At 41.5% G+C, this 26,280-nt stretch overlaps 2 protein-coding genes and 1 pseudogene across 4 annotated transcripts in view; all 3 read left to right on the top strand.

The window, feature by feature from the left end:
* LOC109059421 overlaps positions 1-1,449 on the top strand; it is a 92,129-nt pseudogene extending 90,680 nt beyond the window's left edge.
* A 4,135-nt stretch (positions 1,450-5,584) lies between these two features.
* On the top strand, positions 5,585-14,176 carry LOC122136337 (GRAM domain-containing protein 2B). Its single transcript, XM_042719204.1, has 8 exons — positions 5,585-6,070; positions 6,905-7,441; positions 12,367-12,504; positions 12,611-12,650; positions 12,737-12,809; positions 13,336-13,439; positions 13,524-13,622; positions 14,114-14,176. The coding sequence occupies exons 2-8, from the start codon at positions 7,329-7,331 to the stop codon at positions 14,174-14,176; spliced, it is 630 nt and encodes a 209-aa protein (XP_042575138.1). The 5' UTR covers positions 5,585-6,070; positions 6,905-7,328.
* A 4,200-nt stretch (positions 14,177-18,376) lies between these two features.
* Positions 18,377-26,280, top strand: part of sugp1 (SURP and G patch domain containing 1) — a 10,437-nt gene continuing 2,533 nt past the window's right edge. Inside the window, exons 1-11 of one of the 3 annotated variants that reach the window (XM_042719136.1) lie at positions 18,377-18,523; positions 19,424-19,604; positions 19,690-19,829; positions 20,685-20,948; positions 21,956-22,079; positions 22,161-22,249; positions 22,909-23,020; positions 23,228-23,475; positions 24,493-24,599; positions 25,999-26,176; positions 26,254-26,280. The exon at positions 26,254-26,280 is cut by the window's right edge and continues 80 nt beyond it. In XM_042719136.1, the coding sequence (XP_042575070.1) occupies positions 18,505-18,523; positions 19,424-19,604; positions 19,690-19,829; positions 20,685-20,948; positions 21,956-22,079; positions 22,161-22,249; positions 22,909-23,020; positions 23,228-23,475; positions 24,493-24,599; positions 25,999-26,176; positions 26,254-26,280 (1,489 nt within the window). In that variant the 5' untranslated portion in view covers positions 18,377-18,504. Of the gene's footprint in view, positions 18,524-19,423; positions 19,605-19,689; positions 19,830-20,684; positions 20,949-21,955; positions 22,080-22,160; positions 22,250-22,896; positions 23,021-23,227; positions 23,476-24,492; positions 24,600-25,998; positions 26,177-26,253 lie in introns of all 3 variants that reach the window. The other 2 variants (XM_042719137.1, XM_042719135.1) reach the window with 2 other exon arrangements.

The following is a 26,280-nucleotide window of genomic DNA, read 5'->3' as shown; positions in this document are numbered from 1 at the left end:
CTATGATTTATACTGTTATGGAAAAAGTAACTAATATTTGATTAGTTACTATTTATTTTATTAAGTGATCACATCCTCCCGTCTGTCTGTCTGTTCTCAGGATGAGTATCAGTTCAGCTATCAGGCCGCTCTGGAGTACCTTGGAAGTTTTGATCACTATGCAACATAAGAAGAACACCAACCTGTCCAACACCTTCCCCCTCAACAACCCCACAAACACCCGCAGAGGAACGACGACACGTGAAACACACACGGACAGCGACGCAGAGCACACGTTCTCTCACAACGCAAACTATTACCTCAGTGTTCAAATATTGATATTAATGTTGTGATCGGCTTTTTAGAAATATTAAACTGTGGAGGAAGATCTTCTCCGTAACAAAAGGAAAATATTACATGTACAAAATCTATTTAAAGCAAAACAACGAAACAAAAAAAAAAAGAAACTATGAAATCAAAAGCCTGGATAATTGCTGCACCCTTCAGTGGGAGTTTCTTCGAACTGTATTTGCCAACGTCAGATGTGAATGAGCGCGAGCCCGTCTGTGCCTGCCAGAGTCATCGTTGCCATCCCGAACGAACGCGTCGGCGCCACAGAACGGAAGCAGATCTCCTACCTTCTGTGCCTAACGGAGCGACCGCAGAACCGCAGCCAACGCCGTACATTAGCACACGTGATATAATCTCTTTCCTGTCCTGATCCTCGGGAGCTGTGCACGAGACGGACTGAACTCTGTCAATACTGTATTCGGTGTGTCTCTACATGACTATATGCTGCTTACACCGTGTTTGGAGGCCGAGGGAGTCTTCGAGGCTTGAATCTCGTATCTGTATCATGTTCTTTTCCTCCTTTCTGCTGTGGCATTATGTACTCCGCTGTGTCTTTATGGTGGGACGACGGAAGAGCCTCGGTTACTGGGTTTATAGATAAATGCACGTTCTACAGGAATCGCGAGATTCATTCCCCAGTATTTCTAGCCACGCGTCAAACGCTAGAAACATCTTCTGAGATGGTTGCATTCTCCCTCGATCAGATGTCGCCCGTCTGACTCGTTCCCGGTCGAGCCGAACCGATGAAACTCTTCCCGTCATGTTTAGTTTAGCGCAGGCTGATGTTTAGGAGTAGCGCAGGAAGCGAGCCGGTTCTGAGATCTCCACCTGAGACGTGAAGTGAGCCTTATCGTTGTTGTCAAATATTTAATCGACCTGATTTTTTATTTCGTTTTGTTGATATTATGCTTGAATTTTTAAGGATCTATTTATTTATATGATTTTTATGGCAATATAATTGGTGAGCTGTGGTGTAGTTGGCCAGCTAATGTGACTGTACATGGCTCAGATGTACAGTGTTGTGCTTCGTAACCCTCTCAGATATTTTGATATTTCCTGTGCACTGATTGTTCTAGAGGAAGCTGACGGCCCGCGGCCCTCCGGAGCCAAAACCTCACTGAAACAATACATAACAAACGCTCCTCATCAAAAATATCAGTCAGACTAAACGAGTTAAAGCACACGCAGAGAGACGATAACAACCCAAAATAAACAAATAAAAGCACACTAAAATACACTACATCAGCCACACACCACTGTCACAGATCTGCAGTTTACAGTACCGTACAGTGATGCACCCCGCGCCACAGTAATACCATGTTATCATGATTGAAATGTGATGGATGGCTGAAATATTTGTGGCCCTGGAGCACAAAACCAGTCATAAGGGTCAATTTTTCCAAATTGAGATGTATACATCATCTGAAAGCTGAATAAATAATCTCTCCATTGATGTATGGTTTGTTAGGAGGACAATATTTGTCTGAGATACAACTATTTGAAAATCTGGAATCTGAGGGAGCAAAAAAATCTAAATATTGAGAAAATCATCTTTAAAGTTGTTCAAATGAAGTTCTTAGCAATGCATATTACTAATCAAAAATTAAGTTTTGATATATTTACGGTAGGAAATTTACAAAATATCTTCATGGAACATGATCTTAATATCCTAATGATTTTTGTCATAAAAGAGAAATGTATAATTGTGACTCATACAATGTATTGTCTATTTCTACAAATATACCTGTGCTACTGATGACTGCTTCTGTGCTGCAGGGACACATTTATTGACAGCAAGTGAGATTTAAGCTGCAGTCATGGTTAGTGTTATTCTCTGAATGTTCACAGGTGAAGTCCAGTCATTTTAACCGGAATCCACATGCTTCTCGTGTGGGCGATTCCCACAGGCGGATTTTATTTTGGTCATATTAAGCAGCTTGGTTTGTGTGTGAGTTGCGCTTTTTACATCACACTATTGTCCAAAAATTATGAAAGTTAATTTCCGCCATGGAATATAAAAATAAAGAAGGTAATTGTGACTTTCTATCTCACAGCTCTGCCTTTCTCGTAATTGTGAGTTTATATCTTGCAGAATTCTCAGAATTGCACGTCGCAATTACAAGTTATAAACTCGCAACTGCATTTCAAATTTATTGAGAATTGTGAGAACAAAAGTCAGAATTGTGATTATCAATTACCTTTTTATTTGATTTTTAAAAATTATTATTATTTTATTCTGTGCTGGAAATGGGCTTCCAATAAAAAGGACAATAGAAAAGTTCTCTAATGTAACTGCACTTTTACACAGTATTGCTGAAATGATCTGTACTCTCTGCAGATTTCAGAAATGATGCTTCTGCTAATGGCCAATAATGACCAAACATCAGCTGATTAACTGTGGCATCACTGTACCGTAGTACGAGCTCATCCTAGTCAAGGAGACGCTGATCTGCAGGTTTTCTCTCTTCATGAATGAAAGCACACTGAGACGTGATTCTGCTGCTCGTCTCAGTCAGTTATTCTCAATATGAAATGTTCCTTTGGAGATGAAAGCACACAAAAACGAACCAAAAGCAACAAGTGATCAGACGACAGTGTGACGAGTGAACGTGGGCCGCGTGCTGCATACAGTAGTGTCTCACTTTCTCTGCTTATTGATTTCAGATCATGTATGTAGATATGTTGACTTTGTATTAAAACTGAACGACTGGATATACTGACGTGAAGGCCGTGTGTGTGTCCTCTATTATTTCATAGCTCATATTAATCATCTGTGATTATTTTATACTTCAGTAGAATCCACCGGTTTCTGATTCTCACTCGTGTGACTCATGATCACTGAGAAGGTCACATTTTCCCCACTAGGTAGTGCTGCTCCTCCCACACACACACACACACACACACACACATCACAGACATCTGTTGTTTATGTAGGCTGTTTATGAAAATAACTATAGGTTGATTTAGAAAAGTACAATCTTGTAAACATCTGCAATAAATATATTTGTGTGTGTGTGTGTGTGTGATTGAGAAAGAGAGAGAGTGACTTTGTGCTTGTGTGTGTGTGTGTGAGAATGGTGGCTACTAGAGCCAGAAATTTCCAGAAGCACAGATCCGAATGGTGGCTACTAGAGCGGTGTGTGTGTGTGTGAGAGAGAGAGAGATAGATGTGTGTGGGGGGGGGGGGGGGGGGGGGTGTGTGTGTGTGAGAGAGAGATAGAGTTTGTGCTTGTATGTGAGTGTGTGTGTGTGTGTGTGTGTGTGAGAGAGAGAGAGATAGATAGAGTTTGTGCTTGTATGTGAGTGTGTGTGTGTGTGTGTGTGTGTGTGTGTGTGTGTGTGTGTGAGAGAGAGATAGAGTTTGTGCTTGTATGTGAGTGTGTGTGTGTGCGTGTGAGAGAGAGAGAGAGAGAGAGAGAGATAGAGTTTGTGCTTGTATGTGAGTGTGTGTGTGTGTGTGTGTGTGTGTGTGTGTGTGTGTGTGTGTGTCTGTGCTGTGTGAGTGAGTGTGTGTGTGTGTGTGTGTGTGCGATGTGTGTTGTGCTCCATTGTGTGTGTTGTGTGTGTGTGTGTGAGAGAGAGAGATGTGTGTGAGTGTGTGTGTGGGGGGGGGGGGTATTGTGTTTTTCTCTCTGATGTGATTTTGCTTTGGATTCACGTGAAGCACGTTTGAGAGTCTCTAATATTTTCTGTGAAATGCAGCGTATCACAGCTTCATCAGACTCTTATTAGTTCAGTCAGGGTCACTTCAGTTTAATTTCAGTGTGTCAAAGTGTTGCCTGGATACGGATTGAGTTTGGTGTCTTTGAACTTCAGTCACTTTTGAAATATCAAATGACTGAATAATTATAAAGCTCCGTGCTCTGAAAAATATCTGCAGATGAACGCTGTAGGACCAGTTAAAAAACAACCTTTAGTGAACGATGGACGTCAGTGTGTTCATTTGACTCAAGAAATCTGAAGAGAGCGAGATCTGAAACAAAAATTCTATATTGATTTTAAAATGTTATTTTCAAAGAAAGAATCTGGAGTATTACTGCTTTATTGCCACTGACGGTTACACAAAGAACCGTTAACATCCATGGAACCACTAAATATGATTAAACTGTTCTTCAGACTAAGAAAAACATGCTTCTTTTAAGAGCTGCTCACTTAATTGTTCTTTGGGAACCAGTGGAATCAGTGGAAAAACCTACTTTTGAAACCTTTATTTTTAAGTGTATGGGTTAGGACAGATATTATATATATATATATAACACACACACACTCACAGATATGCTTGCACTGAGTCAGAATCAGATGTTGTATAAATCACAGGAGATCCATGTTTCTAGAGCTTCAGATGTTTCAGAAGAATCATCGTTACTGATGAGTTATTAGATATTCACTGTCATTCTGAAACATTGTGAAAATCAGAATGGTTTTTATTTGTTCTTAAAGGTTTATAAAGAGAGCGCTTCATTACAATGTTTCACGATCATTCCTTGTTTCATGACTCGTGATTATGGGCTACAAAGTGTGAAAAAAAATCTGCCTTCTTTTCAAGCCTCCTCAGAGCAAACACACATAAATCATCTGAAGACTGAAAGCGGATCTGTATTTGAAGTGTCTCAGGCGTTCAATCCCAGCATTCATCTCACCCTCCAAACCCAGCATCCATATCAAGCTCTCAACTCATGCCAGCTTTAATAACTACCCTTTGTTCAAAATTTACATACAATCATAATAATCATATACAAAACCAATCTTCAGATCTTAAAGGATTCCAATCAAGTACAAGATAAAGACAGACAGAATGTGAAAGTCAGCTCATAATAACCACACATACAAATACCTCATAATAATCATATACTAAACCTCACATTAAATCACATACTAAGGTTACTTTGGAAATGTAACAGGTTACAGATTACAAGTTACCCTATTTAAAATGTAATAAGTAGTCAATTGCTTTATTAAACTAATGTAACTGATTATAAGTGATTACTTTTTGATTACTTTTCTAACGATTGAATTCTAAACTTCGAATGTTTTCCACTGCTGATCATTTTGAAACGTAAGCAGTATGAAAGAAATCAAATCAAGTGTGTGAAAAAAATATTCAGATGTAGCCCCCTTTGTGATCATTAACATTTTCATAAGTAGCTGTGATTTAATTACTCAATTATCCCATCATTTGGAAAAGATTAGTTACATTTTTTTTTTTTTTTTGCAGTTAACTTATGTAATTCCGTTACATGTTAACGGAACAGGAGGACAGTTTTATCACGAATATTGTGAGATCTTCTGAGAGAATGGTGATCATGGACGCGGTTGAAATGTGTGAGAAGCCAATTAACATTAGAGTCTCAAGAGAGATGAAGCATCACAGTGCCCAGAATAACTCGAGATCATTACAGACTCATTTAAATAATGAATCACTTCTGAGTCAAACGAACGGATCGGTTATAAATCAGACTCACAAACAGCCTTCAGACAGAAACAGGAGCGCACGTGCATTAAAACCATCTTCAGGTTCACATGAGCTCAGTGACGCTGGTGAACAGCTCTTACTGTTTGTGTTGAACACACTGAGATCTGGAGAAGAATTAACACACACACACAGTGCTTCAGCATCCACAGCTCATGTTATTTCAGAATGATGATGATGATGATGATGATCTTCAGGTTCAGGAATAGGTGAAGCTGAAGGAGCAACTGGAGAAACACACCGAACCAGAGCAGGAGTGAATGTCATCAGGTAACATTAATGCTGATGTAACAGTTACCTGTGTGTGTGTGTGTGTGTGTGTGTGTGTGTGTGTGTGTGTGTGTGTGTGTGTGTGTGTGTGTGTGTGTGTGTGTGTGTGTCTCAGAGGGGGTGAGATTGTGTAACGTCTCTCTCTCTTACACACACAGACAGAGTTATTAATGAAATCCGAGTCCTTCTCTTCAGTCTGACAGCAGAACCTCCCGTTCATTGTGTTGTGTTTCACTGCGTGACTGTCTGTGTTATTACACTGGTATGTTTCTTATTTGTTATAGTAACATCTTAAAATCCTTATTTCCAGAATCTGATATTCATCTGAGTTCATCAGAGCTGATATCTAGAGCAGATACACTCATGTATATATATATAGAGAGAGAGAGAGTATTTAATGATGCAGACACACTGTTTATGTTATGTTATATGTTATGTTATGTTATGCTATGCTATGTTATATATTATTTATTTATGTATCTAGTATTTATTTAGTTATTTACCTACTTATTTATTTATTGCCATATTTTGGGGATAAATGTGTACCCAAAAGTGATCTAAACTGGACAATACCGCTATTTTGGGACATCCTCATTTGTAAAAACTATATAAAAATAAGTAGTTTTTTAAACTGTAATCTGTGGATTAGGGTTAGTGCTTATAGATGCCATGTTGAAATGTGTGTGTGTGTGTGTGTGTGTGTGTACTAGTTGTCCTCATTAATGGAACATGATGTAATTTAGTCATCTGTTTGAGGAGCATCCTGTTTGTGTTTGTGTATGTGATTGGTGGAGGCGGTTCTCAGACTCTCTCTCTCTCTTTGTTCGTCTGCAGTGATGTGAATCCTGAGAGACTGCGTCTCATGTCTCTGGTGTGTCTGATAACATCTGCGCTCTTCATTCTTGATGAGAGTGTTTTTGTGTAAGTCCTGATGGTGCAGGTGTGGCTGGTCATGTGCTATAAAGAACACACTGATATGTGGGCGTGGCCTCATGGGGCTGCTGGGCGGGGCTAATGAACACATAAAGGTGTCATCTGACCCCAAAGCTTCAGGTTAACATCATAGAAGCAGCACTGACAATAACAAACAAATAACTGAAGACTTCAGAGTTTATGAAATGCTTTTATTAGACATTCTTCAGGTTTCAGACGCAGCCCTGGTAACAGGTGGTGGGAGTGGCTTGCAGTGGGCGTGGCTCTGTGCGTCAGGTGGGCGTGGTCATAGCTGCTTTTATCTGCAGTGAGATCTGACTGATGGATGCATATAACACACAGATCTGCAGGCGCCGCTCAGTGGAGACCGTCTGTATCCGGCCCAGGCATGATGGGAAGTAAAAAAGCAAACAGGAGGTTTTCTCTGGAAAGCTCAGGGTGAGTGTGTCTTTCTTGTTATTGTTAACGAAAACATTAAAATATAGCTATGTATATATATATATATATATATATATATATAGAGAGAGAGAGAGAGAGAGAGAGAGAGAGAGAGAGAGAGGACAAAAATTAACTTATAAATAGAAATAAGTACATTTAAGGTTACTACAGGCAAACACAGTTATTTCATGCATCTATTAGTTTTAAGATTTTGGGTTATTCAGATCTTCGTAAAGTTTTGTTTCAGACTAGTGGAAAGAGAACATCCAAAACACACATTTAAGTGTTAATTTTATTGCACTTTATCAATTCGTGTCTGTAGAAATTAAAGACTATACTCTATAACAAAAAATTTTACACTATTACATTAAAATTTACAGTTTTATCCCTCTCTGTATTCTGAAGGTTTGTTCATATATGATTCACCTTATTTATACAACATTTTCTCCTAAAAACATGGTGAAAATGTGTTTGTTTTCTGTCTGTTGACAGTATTTATGATAAAAAGAGAGATACAAAACCCCCTCTGGAAAAACCTTGAACTCTAATATGAATCGAACAAGCATTATGAACCTGTATTTATCCAGTCTTCAGATTTATGTGCTGGAAATTAGTGCATTTTTGATAAGATAATGCCTAGATAATATCTTTTAGTTATTTTTTAACCCTATTCACTTGTGTGTGGATTATTGCCTAAATTAAAATTACTAAGGATAAAACATAAATAAATAATTGAGTAAAGCAAAATTAATAAGACTTGAACTAAAAAAAAAATACAAAATTTTCAGGTAAACAAATTGCTTTTAAAATAAATGCTTATAAATAAATAAATAGTATATAATAAATATTTAAAAACTGCTTAACATGCACAGATAAATCCTCTAAATGACTCACACGACTGTCAGAACGGTTCATCTGTGACATTCAGACAAATGTATAAATATTAATCAGACAGTACACTCAAGGTAATTTTATAAAAGTGTTAAAGTGTTTCACAGACAGAAGATCGTCAAGAACTCAACCTGTCTTGATCATGTATTACTGAAGAGCCTCACATCCAGGACAAGCTGACAATTGTATGAACATAAACTATAAAATGTCATTTTATGCATATTTCTTATTCAAGTGTCCTTTTGCAACATTTTTGTAAAACTTTTTACCATAAAAAATGTCTATTGCAGTCGATGCATATATTCATCATCTAACAGATTTTCAGGATTATGTAAATAATTGTAGACATTAATAACCAGTTGCAGTTAAAGTGCATTGTGTTGGTTCATCCGTGCGAGTCTCAGTCTGTTGTTGAAGACTTTGTTTGCCCGAGTGATCGCAGGCGTGTTAATCAGGTTTCTGTAGAGGCTGGATCAGAGCAGAAACCTGTGTGTCTTCAGTCAAATCCTTTCCGTTCAGAGATGAGTTTAGAGCAGCTTCCGTCAGAAGAGACGCTGTCAGTGAGCTTCTCTGGAGAAAGTATCTCAGGTGACGTCTGGAGGCTCTCATTTGGGGTTTAGTTTCATACTTTTGATTTATCGCAGCTGCTGATGGTAAAAATACAGAATTCATCAACTTCAGCTTCTGAATTGCAGTCATAATCAAGTTCTTTGCCCAACATGTGAAGAGGTTTGTTTGGTTTTTAAGACTTGTTCTGTCGCTGACGACTCGTCTATGAACTTTTGCTTTCTAAAATCAGATGGAAACTTTAGAAATATTCTGATTTCTCTGCCATTAGGCTTTTATTCTTATTTATTTAATTAAAGTCTCTGAATTCAGTCACAAAATAACTTATTTCAGAAACAATAGCAGAACTGTCAAATTACTACTAATAATGATTCTATGACAGTAGTAACATTAATGGTTTAATTTACTGAAATACTTTCTACAATACAAAAAAATAAAAAAAACTAAAAGTCAAAAGTCTTCACCTGTAACGGTTTCAAGACATCGCTCCTGTTGAGTTCTCAGAAGGAATGCAGATATCATCGTTCAAGTCAAGTCAAGTCTGCTTTATTGTCAAATTCTTCCACAATGTACAGTACATACATACAGAGAATCGAAATTGCGTTACTCTCAGACCCCCGGTGCATACAGATAACACTAACAGTAAAGCCTAAAAATACAGATCAAATATAAAATATAGGATATAACTATACAATAAGGGAATGTAACAAAAGACCTAATAGAAAAAAATAAAATAAAAAATAAGGTTAAATAAAAGCAGCGCAAGGCACATGGCAGATAGAGTGCAAACCAGTGAACAAACAGTGCAGATAAAAAATTTTTTAGGGGGGGGGGGGGGGGGGGGCAAGTTCGGAAGAAAGTTCAGATTCCTGACAGCCTGATGGATGAATGCTGTCCTTCAGTTGTCTGCTGGTCCTGGCCTGGAGACTCCGCAGTCTCCTCCTGATGGGAGCAGACTGAAGAAGCTGGTGTGACGGGTGAGTGGGGGATCACCTGCAATGCAGAGGGCTTTTCGAGTGAGATGGGTTCCATAAATGTCCTGGAGGGAGGGGAGAGAGACACCAATGATCTTCTCAGCTGCTCTCACTATGTGTTGAAGAGTCTTCCGGCAGGACGCGTTGCAGGCCGCCATACCACACAGTGATTGCAGCTGGTCAGAATGCTCTCGATGGTGCCTCTGTAGAGAAGGTGATTACATGATGGGGGGTGGGGCTCTGGCTCTCCTCAGTTTGCGGAGGAAGTAGAGACCGCTGCTGTGATTTCTTGGCCAGTGCTGCAGTGTTGTCGGTCCAGGAGAGGTCCTCTGTGAATGTGCACACCCAGAAACTTGGGTGCTGCTCACTCTCTCCACGTCGCACCGTTGATGGTCAGAGGAACATGCTGAGTGTGCGCTCTCCTGAAAGTCCACAACAATCTCCTTTCGTCGTCTCCACGTTCAGAGAGAGATTGTTGTCACTGCACCACCCCGGCCAGGCGGCTCACCTCGCTCCTGTAGTTTGTCTCATCTCTGTTGCTTATGAGACCCACCACAGTCATGTCATCCGCCCAAAACTTTAATGAAGATGTTGGAGTTGTGTGACGGTGTGCATTCGTTGGTCAGCAGAGTGAAGAGGAGGGGGCTCAGCACAACATCCTTGGGGGGCCCCAGTGTTCAGTGTGATGGTGCTGGATGTGTTGCTGCCGACACGTACTGCCTGAGGTCTTCCAGTCAGAAAGTCCAACAGACAGTTGCACAGCGAAGTGTTGAGCCCCAGCTCGACCAATTTGTGAATGAGCTGTTGAGGGATGATTGTGTTGAATGCTGAACTGAAGTGCTATGAACAGCATTCTGACGTATGAGTCTTTTTTCCTCTAGATGTGTGAGTGCTGAGTGGAGGGTAGTTGAGATGGCATCATCGGTCGACCGGTTTTGGACCGATATTCAAAAACCATTTTGTTGTAAGTGGAATGGGTCCAGGGAGGGGGGGGGCAGACTTCTTGTGGTGCATGACTAGCCGTTCGAAGCACTCATGAGGATGGGAGTAAGTGCAACAGGACGGTAGTCATTGAAGCAGGATGGAGATGGCTTCTTTGGGGACTGGAATGATGGTGGTAGCTTTGAAGCATGTGGGAACAACAGCCTGACTCAGTGAGATGTTGAAAATGTCTGTGAAGACATCAGTGAGTTCTGCTGCACAGTCTGCATTGACAACGCCCAGGAATGTTGTCAGGACCCGGAGCTTTGCGTGCATTGATCCTGCTGAAGGATCTCCTCACGCTGTCTGGGGTCAGCATCATCACCTGGTCACTGGGAGGAGGTGGAGTCTTCTGTGCAGTGGTGCTGTTTTGTGCCTCAAAGCGAGGCGAAGAAGAAGGTGTTCAGCTCGTTCAGCAGAGAGATGTTGCTGTCACAGGTCCGCTGTGGGGGCTTGTAGTCCGTAATGGTCTGTATCCCCCTGCCACAGGCTCCAAGTGTCTCTGCTGTCGCTGAAACGATGGGCCTATCCTCCTGGAGTACTGTCTCTTAGCCTCTCTGATGCCGCGGGATAGGTTGGCCCTGGCTGTTCTCAGGCCCCCCTCGTCTCCAGCTCTTAAATCATCAATACACTTTCTCCAGGAGTCTGTAGACCTCCCCTGTCATCCATGGCTTTTGGTTGGCCCGGACAGTGATAGTTTTTCTGACTGTTACATCATCAATACACTTGTTGATGTAGGCAGTGACAGTCTCTGAGTACTCCTGGAGGTCAGTGGAGTTATTATAAGTGGCAGCCTGCTTAAACATATTCCAGTCAGTTGTATCAAAGCAGTCCTGAAGAGCCTCAGACGATCCTTCTGGCCACACTTGAATCTGTTTCTGAACTGGTTTAGCGACTTTAATGAGCGGTCTGTATGCAGGCATTAGCATGACAGTGATGTGGTCTGAGGACACCGAGGAGGGGGGGGAGGGGGAGGGCTTTGTAAGCTCCTCTCTGTGTGGTGTAAACAAAGTCTAAAATGTTATTACCTCGTGTTGGAAAGTTAATGTGTTGGTGTATTTTAGGAAACACACTCTTTAAGTCAGCATGGTTGAAATCCCCAGCTGTGATGAGAAAAGCATCAGGGTGTGCTGTCTGCTGCTCGCTGATGTGCTGGTACAGTTCATTTAGTGCATCGTTCCTGTTGTTGTTCGGGGGAATGTAAACCGAAACGAGCAGTATGGCAGTATATTTCCTCGGCAGATAGAACGGCCGGGGACTTATGTTTTCAAATACACAAAACCAATTCAGATATCATAATAAAACAATATATAAACTTAAAACAATATTTAAAGCATATTAACATGAGATGTGTGACATTCACCATCACTCTCACATTCACCATCACTCTCTGTGTGATGAAATACATCAGTGTGTTAGACTGCACTGTAACAGGTGAAGATGTGCATCATATTAAACCACAGTCTGTCTCTGTAGGGTCGTGTGTGACTGTAGATGTGTGTCTGCGTGCAGGTATCAGCTGGAGATCAGTGGAAGCGCAGCAGAGCCCAAGAACAGCACGCTGAGAAGATCTTCAGACAGCAGAAGCTTCCAGAATCCAGTCCAGACACATCTGGAGTTCCCTGAGCACAGCGGCAGCGCCTCACGCAGGTCAGGCTTCACTCATCAGTTCTTGAGTATAGTGACTCACTAAACTGTACAAGAGTGACCTGACCACGCTGAGAGCGTCTCACCTTTGTGTCCTGATCTCCATCAGATCCATGACTATAGAGGAGGAGGGATCCAGTGTTCGTAATGTGAGTTACTTCTTCACTGAACTCCGTCAAACTCTTCATGAGTCCATCAACACTTCATCATCTTCACCTTCTCTTCTTTTGATCAGAGCTTGAAGAGCCACTACAAAACCTTCCACAAACTCTTCCCTGAGGTCCCTGAGACCGAGGATCTGGAACACGGTGAGTCTCCGCTGCCTAATGATCAGCTTTACACAATCTCCTTAACACCTCAGGTATTTCTCACCGTCTGAGATGAGATGGAGAGCAAATATTGTCTTCAGTGTCTCTCCTGAGCAAAAGACGTCAGTAGTCTCAGATGTGGCTCCTCAAGTGCATCAGAAGATTTCACAATAAAGTACTCATCTGTTTTAAATACTGATAATAATAATAATAATCAGAAATGTTTCTTGAGCAGCAAATCAGCATATTAGAATGATTTCTGAAGATCATGTGACACTGAAGACTGAATTACAGTTTAAAATCCATTTAAATAGAAAACAGTTATTTTAAATAGTAAAAATATTTCAAATATTACTGCTTTTGCTGTACTGCTTGGTGAGCAGAAGAGACTTCTTTAAAAACATTCAAAATCTTACTGTTCAGAAACTTTTGACTGTGAGTGTACGTAGCAGGTCTTTATTTCTGAAGTAAAGGAGGTTTGTGTCGCGTGTGCGGCGACTGAATGCAGCGGCGTCTGATGTTTCAGTGCACAGCTGCGGCCTGCAGAAGGAGGTGATTTACCACGGTAAGATGTACCTGTCCGGTCAGCACATCTGCTTCCACTCGTCTGTGCTGCTGAAGGACACCCGGGTGAGGCTTCTGTTCAGTGAAGAACAGTTACAGCGTGTAAGACAGGACAGTGATTATGAGCGTGAATGATGTGTGTTTGTGTAGCTGATGATCCACGCGTCCAGCGTTCAGAGCGTAAAGAAGAAACACACCGCTAAGATCCTTCCCAACGCCATCGCCATCATCACCACAGACGGACACAAGGTGTCAATCCATCCATCAATCAATCAATCAATCAATCCATCCATCAATCAATCAATCAATCAATCAATCAATCAATGCATTTTTTTGCTAAGTTTCTCATAGTCAGTGTGTTTGTGGACCCATCAGAGGAAAGTGTTAGCAAATATCTTCTGATACTCTGATGAATACTAGATGACATGTACTTATTACTGTTAGTAGAATGCCTAAATTGGACTATCAAAATAAAGTGTTATTTTTCTTGCCCCATTGGCAGATATTGTTGCTCGAGTTAAGCAAACACTAACAAAATTTTGATATATATATATTTTTTTAATCTTAAGTCATTTCACCTGTCAGGTAAATGCATCTTGATTCAAGAATGTTTAGATATTTATGCTAGAAAACAAGACAAACATACTGAGTAAGAAGATCAGTTTTTGCAGTTTAATATCAAGTACAGGAATCATAAATCATGTTTGGATCAGTGCTTCCTCTGTTTCTCTGTGTTTCAGTATGTGTTCGTGTCGTTACTGAATCGAGAAGCGTGTTTCAGACTTATTCCACCCAAAAATTAAAATTATGTCATAAATAAAACACCAGCAGGAAATCCTGCACAGTGATGGTGTTTCAGTGTAAATGCATAGAAGTTTTTAAGTGTGTTTATGTGTGTTGTTGTCTCTTCTGTCAGACGGAGAACAGCAGCAGGAAATCCTGCACAGAAAACCCTCCGGATCTGGAGATCGACACGGTCAGATCAACTCTCTCTGAGTGAAAACACACACTTTAAGTGCTTGTCTTATACTCTTTTTTCTAATTGAATAACTCTTGCAATCGAGTGATGATGTCCTCTGACAGATTTCCAGCCAGTCGAGTCTAGAGGAGAGTCCTGAGAGGACAGACGAGAGTCGAAGGCTCCAGCGTGAGTCTGATTCAGACACAGTCTGAAGAATCAAAGCTGAGCTGAGACGGTGATGTTTTGTGTTTATGGTGGAGATGAAGAATGTAAATGGGTTGTTGTTGTGTTGCAGCAGAAGCAGGAAGCAGTGAAACCAGCAGAAAGATCATCACACCGGAGGAGCACAGCACAGGTGAACAAACACACAAACACACCCCTGCTGGACTGAACCGGCTCGCAGAGGGTTTACTGCTGGTTCAGCCATCCAGACCAGAATCTCTAATACACTACCAGTTTAGAACAGCCTGCATTTATTTGATCCAAAGTACAGCAAAAACAATACAATTCTGAAATATGATTCCAATGAAAACAGCTGTTTTCTATGTGAATCTCTGTTAAAGTGTAATTTATTTCTGTGATGTGCAGCTGTATTTTCAGCATCATTACTCCAGTCTTCAGTGTCACATGATCTTCAGAAATCATTCTAATATGATGATTTGCTGCTCAAAAAACATTTCTGATTATTATTAATAAGTATAAAAAAGTATAATTTTTTTCAGGTTTCTTTGATGAATAGAAAGTTCAGAAGAACAGCATTTATCTGAAATAGAAATCTTTTGTAACATTATAAATGCCTTCATGATCACGTTTGATCAATTTAAAGTATCCTTGCTAAATAAAAGTATTAATTTCTATAACCCCCCCCCCCCCATTTTAAACGTGAAAAAAAAACACTGACTCCAAGCTTTTGAATGGTAGAGTGTATAATGTTACAAAAGCTTTTACCACATTAATGGCTCCAGAAGGTGTAATTTTAAACGTGTTTTTCCAGTGTAATACTTGTGTAAAGGCTAGGGACCCAGAACGAGTCTGCTGCTGTTATCACGTGTGTGTTCTCTGATCTAGCCGTCTCCTGGGTAACCATGGTAACAGAGAAGGTCAGCTCCGTTCTGTCGTCCAATGAGACGCGGAGCCTGGACAGACTGCTGCTCTTCTACATGATCCTGTGAGTATGAGACCATCTTCTTACTCAGTATGTTTGTCTGTTTTCTAGTACAAATATCTGACCATTCTTGAATCAAGAAGCATTTATTTGACAGGTGAAATAACTTAAGATTTTAAGTCTTGTTTAAAAAAAAAAGAATCAAAAATGTTGTTAATTTTTGCTTAAAATGAACAAAAATATCTGCCAATGAGGCAAGAAAAATAATCTTGTTTAGCCTTTGAATTAAGATTACATTTCTTGCCCCATTAGCAGATATTTTTGCTCCTTTTAAGCAAAAACTAACAAAATATTGATCCTTTTTTTAACCTTTTTTATAGGATGAGTTTGTTTCTTCATCAGGTTTGTAGAAATGTAGCACTGCATCAGTGTCTCAGCAATGGATGCTCTGCAGTGAATGGGTGCCGTCAGAATGAGAGTCCAAACAGCTGATAAAAACATCACAATAATCCACAAGTAATCCACAGCACTCCAGTCCATCAGTGAACATCTGGAGAAGACAAACTGTGAAACACATCCAGCATTAAGACGTTTTTAACTCAAATACATAGAGTCTATAATCCATAATAACACTTCCTGCAGTGAAAAAGTGTTCTGGTGTTGTCTCTCACCTGAAAATCCAGACACATATTTGTTTAGAGCTGTTTTAAACGCTGCTCTAAACTGTGCAGGATTTCTGATGTGATTCACAACACCAAATGCACTTTTTCACTGGAGGAAGTGTTATTATGGATTATAGACTCTATGTATTTGAGTTAAAAACATCTTAATGCTGGATGTGTTTAATCTTCTGTCTTCTCCAGATGTTAACTGATGCACTGGAGTGCTGTGGATTACTTGTGGATTATTGTGATGTTTTTATCAGCTGTTTGGACTCTCATTCTGATGGCACCCATTCACTGCAGAGCATCCATTGATGAGACACTGATGCAGTGCTACATTTCTACAAACCTGATGAAGAAACACACTCTGAAGGTGAGCACATTTTCAGCTCATTTTCATGTTTGTCTGAACTTTTCTTGTAAAGAGAATGAAGTGAAGAGACTGTGAGATCTGACGAGCTGGTACGCGGTCGATCAGGAAAGTGAATATTAATCTGATGTTCAGAGGTCACACAGAAAGACCGGATCACAGTTCTGTGTTCTGAAACCAGCTTCAGCTTGAGTCTCGCTGGGGTTTGATCAATCAGACGTGTTTGAGCATCATGTGTGTTTGACTCTGCTGTATGTAATGAATCATCTGATAAACACTGCTTCTGTCTGAGCTGTTAAAGGCTGAACTGTGTTTCATGCTCATGTTTATGTGTAGTGTGATTCTTCTTCTGCTGGTGTCTGGTTACATCGGTTTGCGGATCGTGTGTGTGTGCTGGAGTTGAGTGTGCAGCTGAGCATTCTGGATCGATGCAGAAAGAGAGTGAGTTGTGTGGTGTGTGTCACATTCATGTGTGTGTGTGTGGTGTGTGGTGACATGTGTGGTGTGTGTCTAAATGTGTGACAGTGTGTGTGTGTGTGTGTGTGTGTGTGTGTGAGTGTGTGTGTGTGTGTGTGTGTCCAGTGTGTGTGTTGTGCGTGTGTGTTTGTGTGTGTGGTCTGTGTCGTGTGGTGTGGTTGTGTTGGTGTGTGTGTGTGTGTTGAGGGTGTGTGTCGCTGTGGTTGATGTGTGTGAGTGTGTGTGTGTGTTGTGTGTGTGTGTGTGTCTGTGACTGTGTGTGTGTGTGTGTGTGTGTTGTGTGTTGTGTGGTGTGTCTGTGTGTGTGCACCGTGTGGTGTGGTGTGTGTGGTGGGTGTGTGTGGTGTGTGGTGTGTGGTGTATGTGTGTGTGTGTGTGTGTGTGTGAGTGTGGTGTGTGTGTTGTGTGAGTGTGTTGTGCGTGTGTTGTGTGTTGTGTGAGTGTGTTGTGAGTGTGTTGTGTGAGTGTGTTGTGTCTGTTGTGCGTGTGTGTGTGTGTGTGTGTTGTGAGTGTGTTGTGTGAGTGTGTTGTGTGTGTGTTGTGTGTGTGTGTGTGGTGTTGTTGTGTGTGTGTTTCGTGTGTGTGAGTGTATGGTGAGTGTGTGTGTGTGTGTGTGTGTGTGTGTGAGCCCTTGACTAAGTGTCCTGGACTAAATCCTCCTCCTCTTCCTCAGGAATCAGGAATCGTGAGAACAGTGAGGGTTCTGGAGGAGAATGGTTCAGATTGAGCTTCAGTCGAAGCAGTGAGAGAATCGTGCTGCTAACACACAGTCATTAATGCTGGTCAGATGGAGACTGTGTGCATCAGAGACCTGCAGCTCATCCTGACCTCACTGACCTCATCATTTATAAATACTGTATTTCACAAACTTTAAATATTAAATATTCAGATTATAAACGCTGGTGTTTCTGTTCTGTCTCAAAGTATTTCTGCTACACTATTATTTCTAAAATGTTTATAGTGTTTTATATAAGGTTAATATTGTTATTCCTACCTGCATACGTTCTAATAATTATAATTGTGAATATTTATTTTGAGACACCGTTATTAATGACGCATCTTCCATCTCATAAACATTCTAACAACAGAACAGAAATATAACATTTCACAACAGACACATCATCAGATTCAGCAGCAGCAGTGATCACAGACAAACACATGCTGTTTATAGCTCATAAATACAGTTATAAACATGTTTATGATAGATAGATAGATAATAGGATAGATAGATAGATAGATAGATAGATAGATAGATAGATAGATAGATAGATAGATAGATAGATAGATAGATAGATAGATAGATAGATAGATAGATAGATAGATAATTTTAACATACTTTTTGTTGTTTCTTTGCCCAACCCTGCATGTACTCAGTATGTATGGTTGTAAAGTTTATGTTGCTGAATAAAGTAAAAAGAAGCGTGCACAGTATTCGCGGTGAGACGCGCATGTGCAGCGCGCGGCCGGCAGGCGGCGACAGTAGCGCTGCGGTGTAATTCTCCATCCGCTCTGCAGACCACAGAAGAAGAAGCAGCTGCTGCTCAGCGTTCAGCGCGATGGAGTCCGGCGATGCAGGTACAGGCCCGCACACACTAAAATATCCTCACAAACACTGCTTTCTCTCACATATGTGCGTTTGTTTGCGTGTCTGACTCGTTCTGTGACTCAGTTTGTTGAGATGATGTTTGTTGGGATTGTTTTGCTCGATTAGCCGCTTCAGTGCTAACCCGAAACAGCTCAGTTGTGTTGTGTTTCCTCAGCGAGGTGTGGATATAAACACCACACCAGAGCTCTAGAAGCTGCGTTTCGTGCTGAATGAGCCTGATATCACTCTCTATTCACTTTAAATTCTACATATGAGTTTCATTTTTCATCTTTATCTGTTTTTCTTTTTTAGCAGTAACGTTAGTGTTCTCCAGTTGTCATGTCAATAAAGCTGAACTAAATTGAAACTGAAACGGAATGTATTTATTACGGATAGAAATATGAGAATAAATCTCAGGAAAACATAGAAATCACTATGTTTTAATTGTCATGTAAATAATATGACTGAATTAGGCTTCGTTTTTTTAATATATATTCTATTGTTGATCGGTTTCGTGAGAGCATGTGTGTTTTTGTGCTTGTGATGTTGAAATGTAAATTCATTTATGAGTCGTGACTCGTTAAAAAGTTCCTGACTCGACCGAATCAATAAAAACAATGAAGCACACTAGCACTATATTTTACAGTCCTGCTCCGCATGTTCATACTGTCTGTGTACTTCTTATAGTCACAATAACTAGGTACTAAACCTACCCCTACCTGTGTAGTCACCTTATATTACAGAACTGTGAGCACATGTACTGTAACACAGTGAAATAAACGTGTGTGTGTGTGTGTGTGTGTCTGTCTGTCTGTGTGTGTGCGTGTGTGTGTGTCTGTGTGTGTGTGTGTGTGTGTGTGTGTGTGTGTGTGTGTGTGTGTGTGTTGCAGGTCGAGGCGGCTGGAAGACTCATCAGAAGAGTAAACTGAATGTGATCATGAGACAGGAGGAGCTGATCGCTCAGAAGAAGAGAGAGATCGAGGCCAGACTGAGAGAACAGGCTCAGAAGAAGCAGAAGCCCATCCAGAACCAGCACCAGAACCAGAACCTGGACCAGAACCAATCCAGCAGGTGAGGCACGGCTCTGATCATCAGTACAGCAGAACACACGTGATCAGTGTGTGTTGATCTCTCTCTCTCTCTGTGTGTGTGTCAGTTCTCCTCCCTCAGAGGCATCTTCATCATCCTCATCCTCCTCCTCCTCCTCTTCATCCTCATCAAACAAGTTTGTGAACGACGGCAGCTTCCTGCAGCAGTTCCTGAAGATGCAGCGAGAGAAATCCAGCGCTGATGAAGGTTTGTCTCTCTCTCTCTCTCTCTGTCTCTGTCTCTCTCTCTCTGTCTCTCTCTCTCTCTCTCTCTCTCTCTCTCATGTTTGCTTTGACTCAGTTATATATGATACAGTTCAACAATATCTGCACGACTGCAAAGATGATATTCGTTTTACAGTTCAATAAACAAGAAGTTAATATACCGTTACATTTTAGACAAATATTGTCTGTTTTTGCTCAATTTCACCACTGAAAATAGCTCTAAACAAAGTTGTTACAGAAACGTTGGGCTTTTCGTTCCTGAATGAATCAGTTGTTTGAACGATTCAGTTGAATGAATGACTCGCTTTTTAAGACATTTAACTCACTTTTAGTTTCATATTTAAATCATAATTTTATTTTTAAGTTATTTTATATTTCAATATTAAAAACATGATTTTTAAAACATCAGTAGTGATGTTAGATGCAGAATCTGTGCCACTTCTGCAGAGCAAACAAGGGTTTTGATGACAGTCTGTAGTTTCTCATTATTCTGACTGAATATATTGATCAAATGTCAGAATCTGATGCATCTAATAAGGTAAGGCTGAGTCACTGCACAGGATATGATGAATATGAAAGGTTTCGTGAGCCAGCTGCTACTGCACGCCTCTGGTCATGTGTCACTGTAAGATGAGCGCCTGTACTTCTGCTGAAGGGAAATAAAAGTGCATTAATGAGGCTGTAATTCAGCTGGACTGTAGTGCTGATGTTTTCTCACTAACGTGAACCCAACTCAGAACTCAAAGAAAGCTCCACTGCTCAGGTGACGTTCATGCGCATTGTACTGAATTCTTTTAAAATGCAGCATGCGATCTGCTCTGTTTGGACTGTCATGCAGCTCTGGTGCTGATGTCATTTCCTGTAGGATCGTCCGGCTCCGCCCCCAGCGCTCAGAGCCCGCCCCCAGCCGGAGGTCAGGCTCAGAAGAGGAGCGTTCTGATCGGAAAGCGTCCGGGTCTGGGGGTCAGCAGCATGATCAATCAGTTCAAGAACTACTCTCCGTCCAAGAAGACGGCGCTGCCCGCGGCCCGACCCAATGTGTTCAGCTCCCCCGATGAAGAGGAGGAGGAGGACGATGATGCAGACTTTCTGGAGGTCAAAGGTATCGCACCCCCCACGTTTTGACCTGGGAACGTTCACCTAAAGACCTGTTGACCAACATTCTTCCTCTCGTTGAGTTAACATGACTAACTAAAGGACTAGTTGACCCTCAGTCACACTCATGAAAGAAGCATGTTCCCGCTGCTCTTTTACGTGTGAGGGACATGGATTGTTATTGATACTTTGCAGCTCAAAAAGCACCATAAATATTCATAACAGTCCGTATGATTTGCACTATTGCCTTCTGAAGTCACACGATGAGTTTTGTGAAGAGCAGACCCACATTGATATGTTTATTAAATCAGCATGAAGTGGAAATCCACCTGATCTTTATTCTAAATGCATGTTATAGATCTTACTGTAAACAGTATATTTTTTTCTGTTGTGAGCTTATGTTTAATCAGATCTTCTCTCTGGTGATGTATGCAGGATTCCTCCAATCGTTTAGTCTCTTAAGCTCCGCCCCTGCTGCAAGCAGGCACGTGAAGTAAAACTATTATGAAAATATTAATTGATGAATCTTTGCCTGAAGATGAAGATATTAATGTACACTGACCTGAGAATCATTTCTTCTGTTATTATTATTTCAGCAGTCATGTCTTGTTTGTTTTCTGTTGGCTGTTTAGAAATGGAGAAATGAATCACTCTTTTGATCAAACAGGTTTGCAAAAAGTTCTGAAATCGTCTGTGCTTCAGATTTGATTTATTTGGGCAGTGCACTCCCTCACTGAATCATTTACAGTCTACAAAAAAACAAGAAGATCACTGCAATGAAAACTCTCTCAGAAAGGGCAAGTAAGAAATACTGAAACAGATTGAAATGTGACCCTGGAGCACAAAGCAGTGTAGTGCAGCTCAAGGCTCAGGTTCAGCTGTAAGAGCGTGATGAACAAGCTGTCGGTCCGCTGCTCACTCGGCTCATCGTGTGACTGTACGTCCGTCAGATGATCAGACATGCGCTGTGTGCTGTGTTTGCGTTACGCTGGCGTTCTCATAGCCTGCTTAAAGTTTCCCCCCCAGAGGACGGAGACCTGCGTCTCGTCATCGATAAGATGGCCTCGTTCGTCGCTGAAGGAGGTGCAGAGCTGGAGAAGAAGGCCATGGAGGACTACAGAGACGATCCCGTGTTCTCGTGAGTTCTCACCCGTCACTAGTAGCCGGTTGTTTTGTGTGTTGGGTGCAGACGGTGCAGCTCTGACTCTCTCCTGCGCAGGTTCTTGTTTGAGAAGAGCAGTAGGGAGTTTCTGTACTACAGGAGGAGAGTGGCGGAGCTCAGACGAGACGCGTCGCTTCAGACCGATGGTGAGAAACACCTTTAACATGCACACATTCCTCCATTCTATTACTGTATTCGATTCTGAAAACCGGAAGTGCTGCATTTCACAGACAAGAATCCATGAAACGCATTATTAGACCGTTTCCAAGGCTGCAGGAAAAATCATAAAAGCATAATGCTATTCAGAAAAAAAAAACACAACCATTCATAAAAAAAGTTATTTAATTAATTACAAACAAATATAGTTTACACACGTACATACCACAGTGTCACAGCGGCTCCGTTCAGTAAACGCTTCCCCTCACAAACTGTTATAAATATAATTTTTTTTCCTTTGAGTTTTTTGTTTCTGTGAGTGTGTGTGTGTGTGTGTGTTTCTGAGGAAGTGTGCGTGTGAGTGTGTGTGTGTGTGTGTTTCTGAGGAAGTGTGTGTGTGTGTGTTTCTGAGGAAGTGTGTGTGTGTGTGTTTCTGTGAGTGTGTGTGTGTGAGAGTCTGTGTGTGTGTTTCTGTGAGTGAGTGTCCGTGTGTGTGTGTGTGTGACTCTGTGTGTGTGTCCGTCAGACGTCACTGTGCTCTTCCCAAACCCCATCCAGCTCTCTCTCTGCTGCAGTACACACACTCATAATGGAGCTTGTTTAGTTTGAGCTGCTGGTTCTGATAGACTGCTTAAAGTCTCCTCCTCAGTGGACGACAGCACCAGGAAGGTGGCGGAGAAACTGGCGCGCTTCGTGGCGGACGGCGGCCCGGAGGTGGAGATCACGGCTGCTCAACACAACCGAGACAATCCCGCCTTCAGGTGAGACCAGACCGGACCGTCTGTGCAGCAGAAACACAAGAACAGCGCTCCATGACGGCAGAAACTGAGAAAGGCCCGTGGTCAAACACCCACAATGCACTATATTTAACATTGATATAAAAAGCCTTAAACTCACCCAGAAAGCGTTTACAGACTCAAACACGGAGGCACTGATCAACAGAAGATGATGTTTGTGCTCTTTCTCAGTTTCCTGTACGACTATCAGAGCGCGGCTCATCGCTTCTATAAGGCTAAAGTGGACGAGTTCCGCCAGGATAAGAGCAGCAGCGAATCACAGACGGCCGTCTCACAGGAACACACACACACACACACCGCTGCCAAGAGGAAGAGGAAGAGCCGCTGGGGAGCCGAGGATGATAAAGTGGAGCTGCCCACGCCGGCCCTCATCAGCCCTGCTGCTCCAGCGACCGCAGCCAGCACTCCTGCACTGACCGGTGCACACACACACACACACACAGACACACACACACACAGAGACACACACACACACAGACACACACAGAGACACACACACTCACAGACAGACTCACACACACACTCACTCACAGACACACACACTAACCCACACACACACACTCACTCACAGACAGAGACTCACACACACACACACACAGAAACACACACACACAGAGAGACATACTCTCACACACACACACACAGAGAGACTCTCACACACACTCACACACACTCACACACACACACACACACACACACACACACACACACACACTCACAGAGACACACACTAACCCACACACACACACTCACTCACAGACAGAGACTCACACACACACACACACACACACACACACACACAGAAACACACACAGAGAGACTCTCACACACACTCACACACACTCACACACACACACACACACACACACACTCACAGAGACACACACTAACCCACACACACACACTCTCACAACACAACAGAGACTCACACACACACACACACTCACAGAGACACACACTAACCCACACACACACACTCACTCACAGACAGAGACTCACACACACACACACACACACACACACACACACACACACACACACACACAGAGAGACATACTCTCACACACACACACACAGAGAGACTCTCACACACACACACACACACACACACACACACACAGAGACACACACACACACACACACACACACACACACAGAGACTCTCACACACTCTCACACACACACACACTCACAGAGACACACTCACTCACAGACAGAAACACAGAGACTCACACACACACTCACTCACAGAAACACACACACAGAGACTCACACTCACAGAAACACACACTCACTCACAGAAACACACACACACTCACTCACACACACACGCTCATAGAAACACACTTGCGCACAGAAACAGAATCACACTCTTTTACTGTGTGTGTGTGTGTGTGTGTGTGTGTGTGTGTGTGTGTGTGTGTGTGTGTGTGTAGATCAGGAGCTGAGCAGTCTGGGATATAAGAAGGGGAAGCCGGTGGGTCTGGTGGGTGTGACGGAGCTGTCAGACGATCAGAAGAAGCAACTCAAAGAACAACAGGAAGTACGAACACACACACGTTACCCATAAACCCCGTACTGTCAGTCATGTCTTTAACAGTCACATGCCACAGCGGTGATACTAAATATTACAGAAAAACACATCAAAAAAAATCATCAGAAAGAAATTTATAAATGATTTCCAGGAAATTTAGAGTCAAGTTTGTACATTAAAAGGAAGTTCTTCACCATTTTCACATCCTTGTACCCTGCAATGATTCTCTCAAAAATTAAGTAAATTTTATGTAGCACTTTTTTCACAATACACATTGTTTTAAAGCAGCTTGGAGTAAAATCATGATGTCAGTGTTTATAATATCATAATATCTTCATGCCTTATAGTCGTGTTGATCAGATTATAATAGATGACATTTATGATGAAATAAACAGTGAAGCAGCTCAGATTTGCTGTAGAGTAATATAGGGCTGTGCCATGTGTATATCGTCTGTGATAATATGATTGTTGACTTCAGTTGAAGTCTAGACTAGTGTGTGTTCTTTCACTGCATGATTCAGTCTATTAAAACACATTTAAAATTATCACAAATTCAAGACAGGGTGCCAGAAAATGTATATATTTATACCACTTCATACAGTTAATCAGTTTCACACGAAGAACGCCGTTTCATTCTCCAAAATTTCCATGATTACAAAAGTGATATTATTTCTACAACAGTTCAATAAACAAGAAGTTAATGAAGAGAGTTATGTTTTAGACACCATATTTCCTGTTTCTGCCCCATTTTCAACAACAAAAATCATTCCAAAATCATCTGTTCTGTGTCTCTGAGCAACAGGGATTCGTTCCTGAAGAATCAAGTGTTTAAATGATTCAGTTCAATCGCAGTGAATCACTTATTAACAGTGACTCGCTGCCACCTACTGGAGGTTTTAATTTCACATTTATAGTATCTTTTATTATTTAAATAATTTCAAATAGCAGTATTCAGTGTTTAATGTGTAATATATCAGAACATTATTAATGCGTTCATGTCTTGTGTGTAAATGCATCTAAATGTCTCTTCAGACGCAGCTTCTGTGTTTCCTCTGCACTGCAGAGATCAAGTTTATTAATAATGAGTTCACTCGCTTGTGTCTTATTATTCTAATTCACTGATTACATATAAGAATCTGACTCCAAAGATAATGGACACTTTCAGAAAGAATGGCTTTATAAAAATCAGTTTAAACTTATTGGAAAAGATTAATTTCTATCAGTGAGAACTGACCTCCACACAGAATATGAAGAAGATCAAACACTTTAGGACTCAGTTTAAGATATCAGCACAATAACACACTCTGATTATCGTTATTGATAAACTCACAGAATATCACACACACCTAGAGTAATAAAGCACTTAACATGAGTGTAAAAACAGTGTGTGTGTGTGTGTGTGCATCAGATGCAGGAGATGTTCGACATGATCATGAAGCACAAGCGTGCGATGCAGGACATGCAGCTGTTGTGGGAGAAGACCATCAAGAACCACCAGCACGAGTACGACAGCGACGAGGAGCTGGATCCTGAGGACGGGACCTGGGAGCACCGGCTCCGACAGATGGAGATGGAGAAGACCCGAGGTCAGAGGTCACACAGGGACTCAGGTGATTTATATGACTCACACGTGACCTGATGTGTGTGTGTGTGTGTGTCACAGAGTGGGCGGAGCAGCTGACGGAGATGG

This window comes from Cyprinus carpio, chromosome B2 (genome assembly GCF_018340385.1).
Source record: "Cyprinus carpio isolate SPL01 chromosome B2, ASM1834038v1, whole genome shotgun sequence".
NCBI lineage: Eukaryota > Metazoa > Chordata > Actinopteri > Cypriniformes > Cyprinidae > Cyprinus > Cyprinus carpio.
This window is presented reverse-complemented; position numbering and strand designations above follow the sequence as displayed.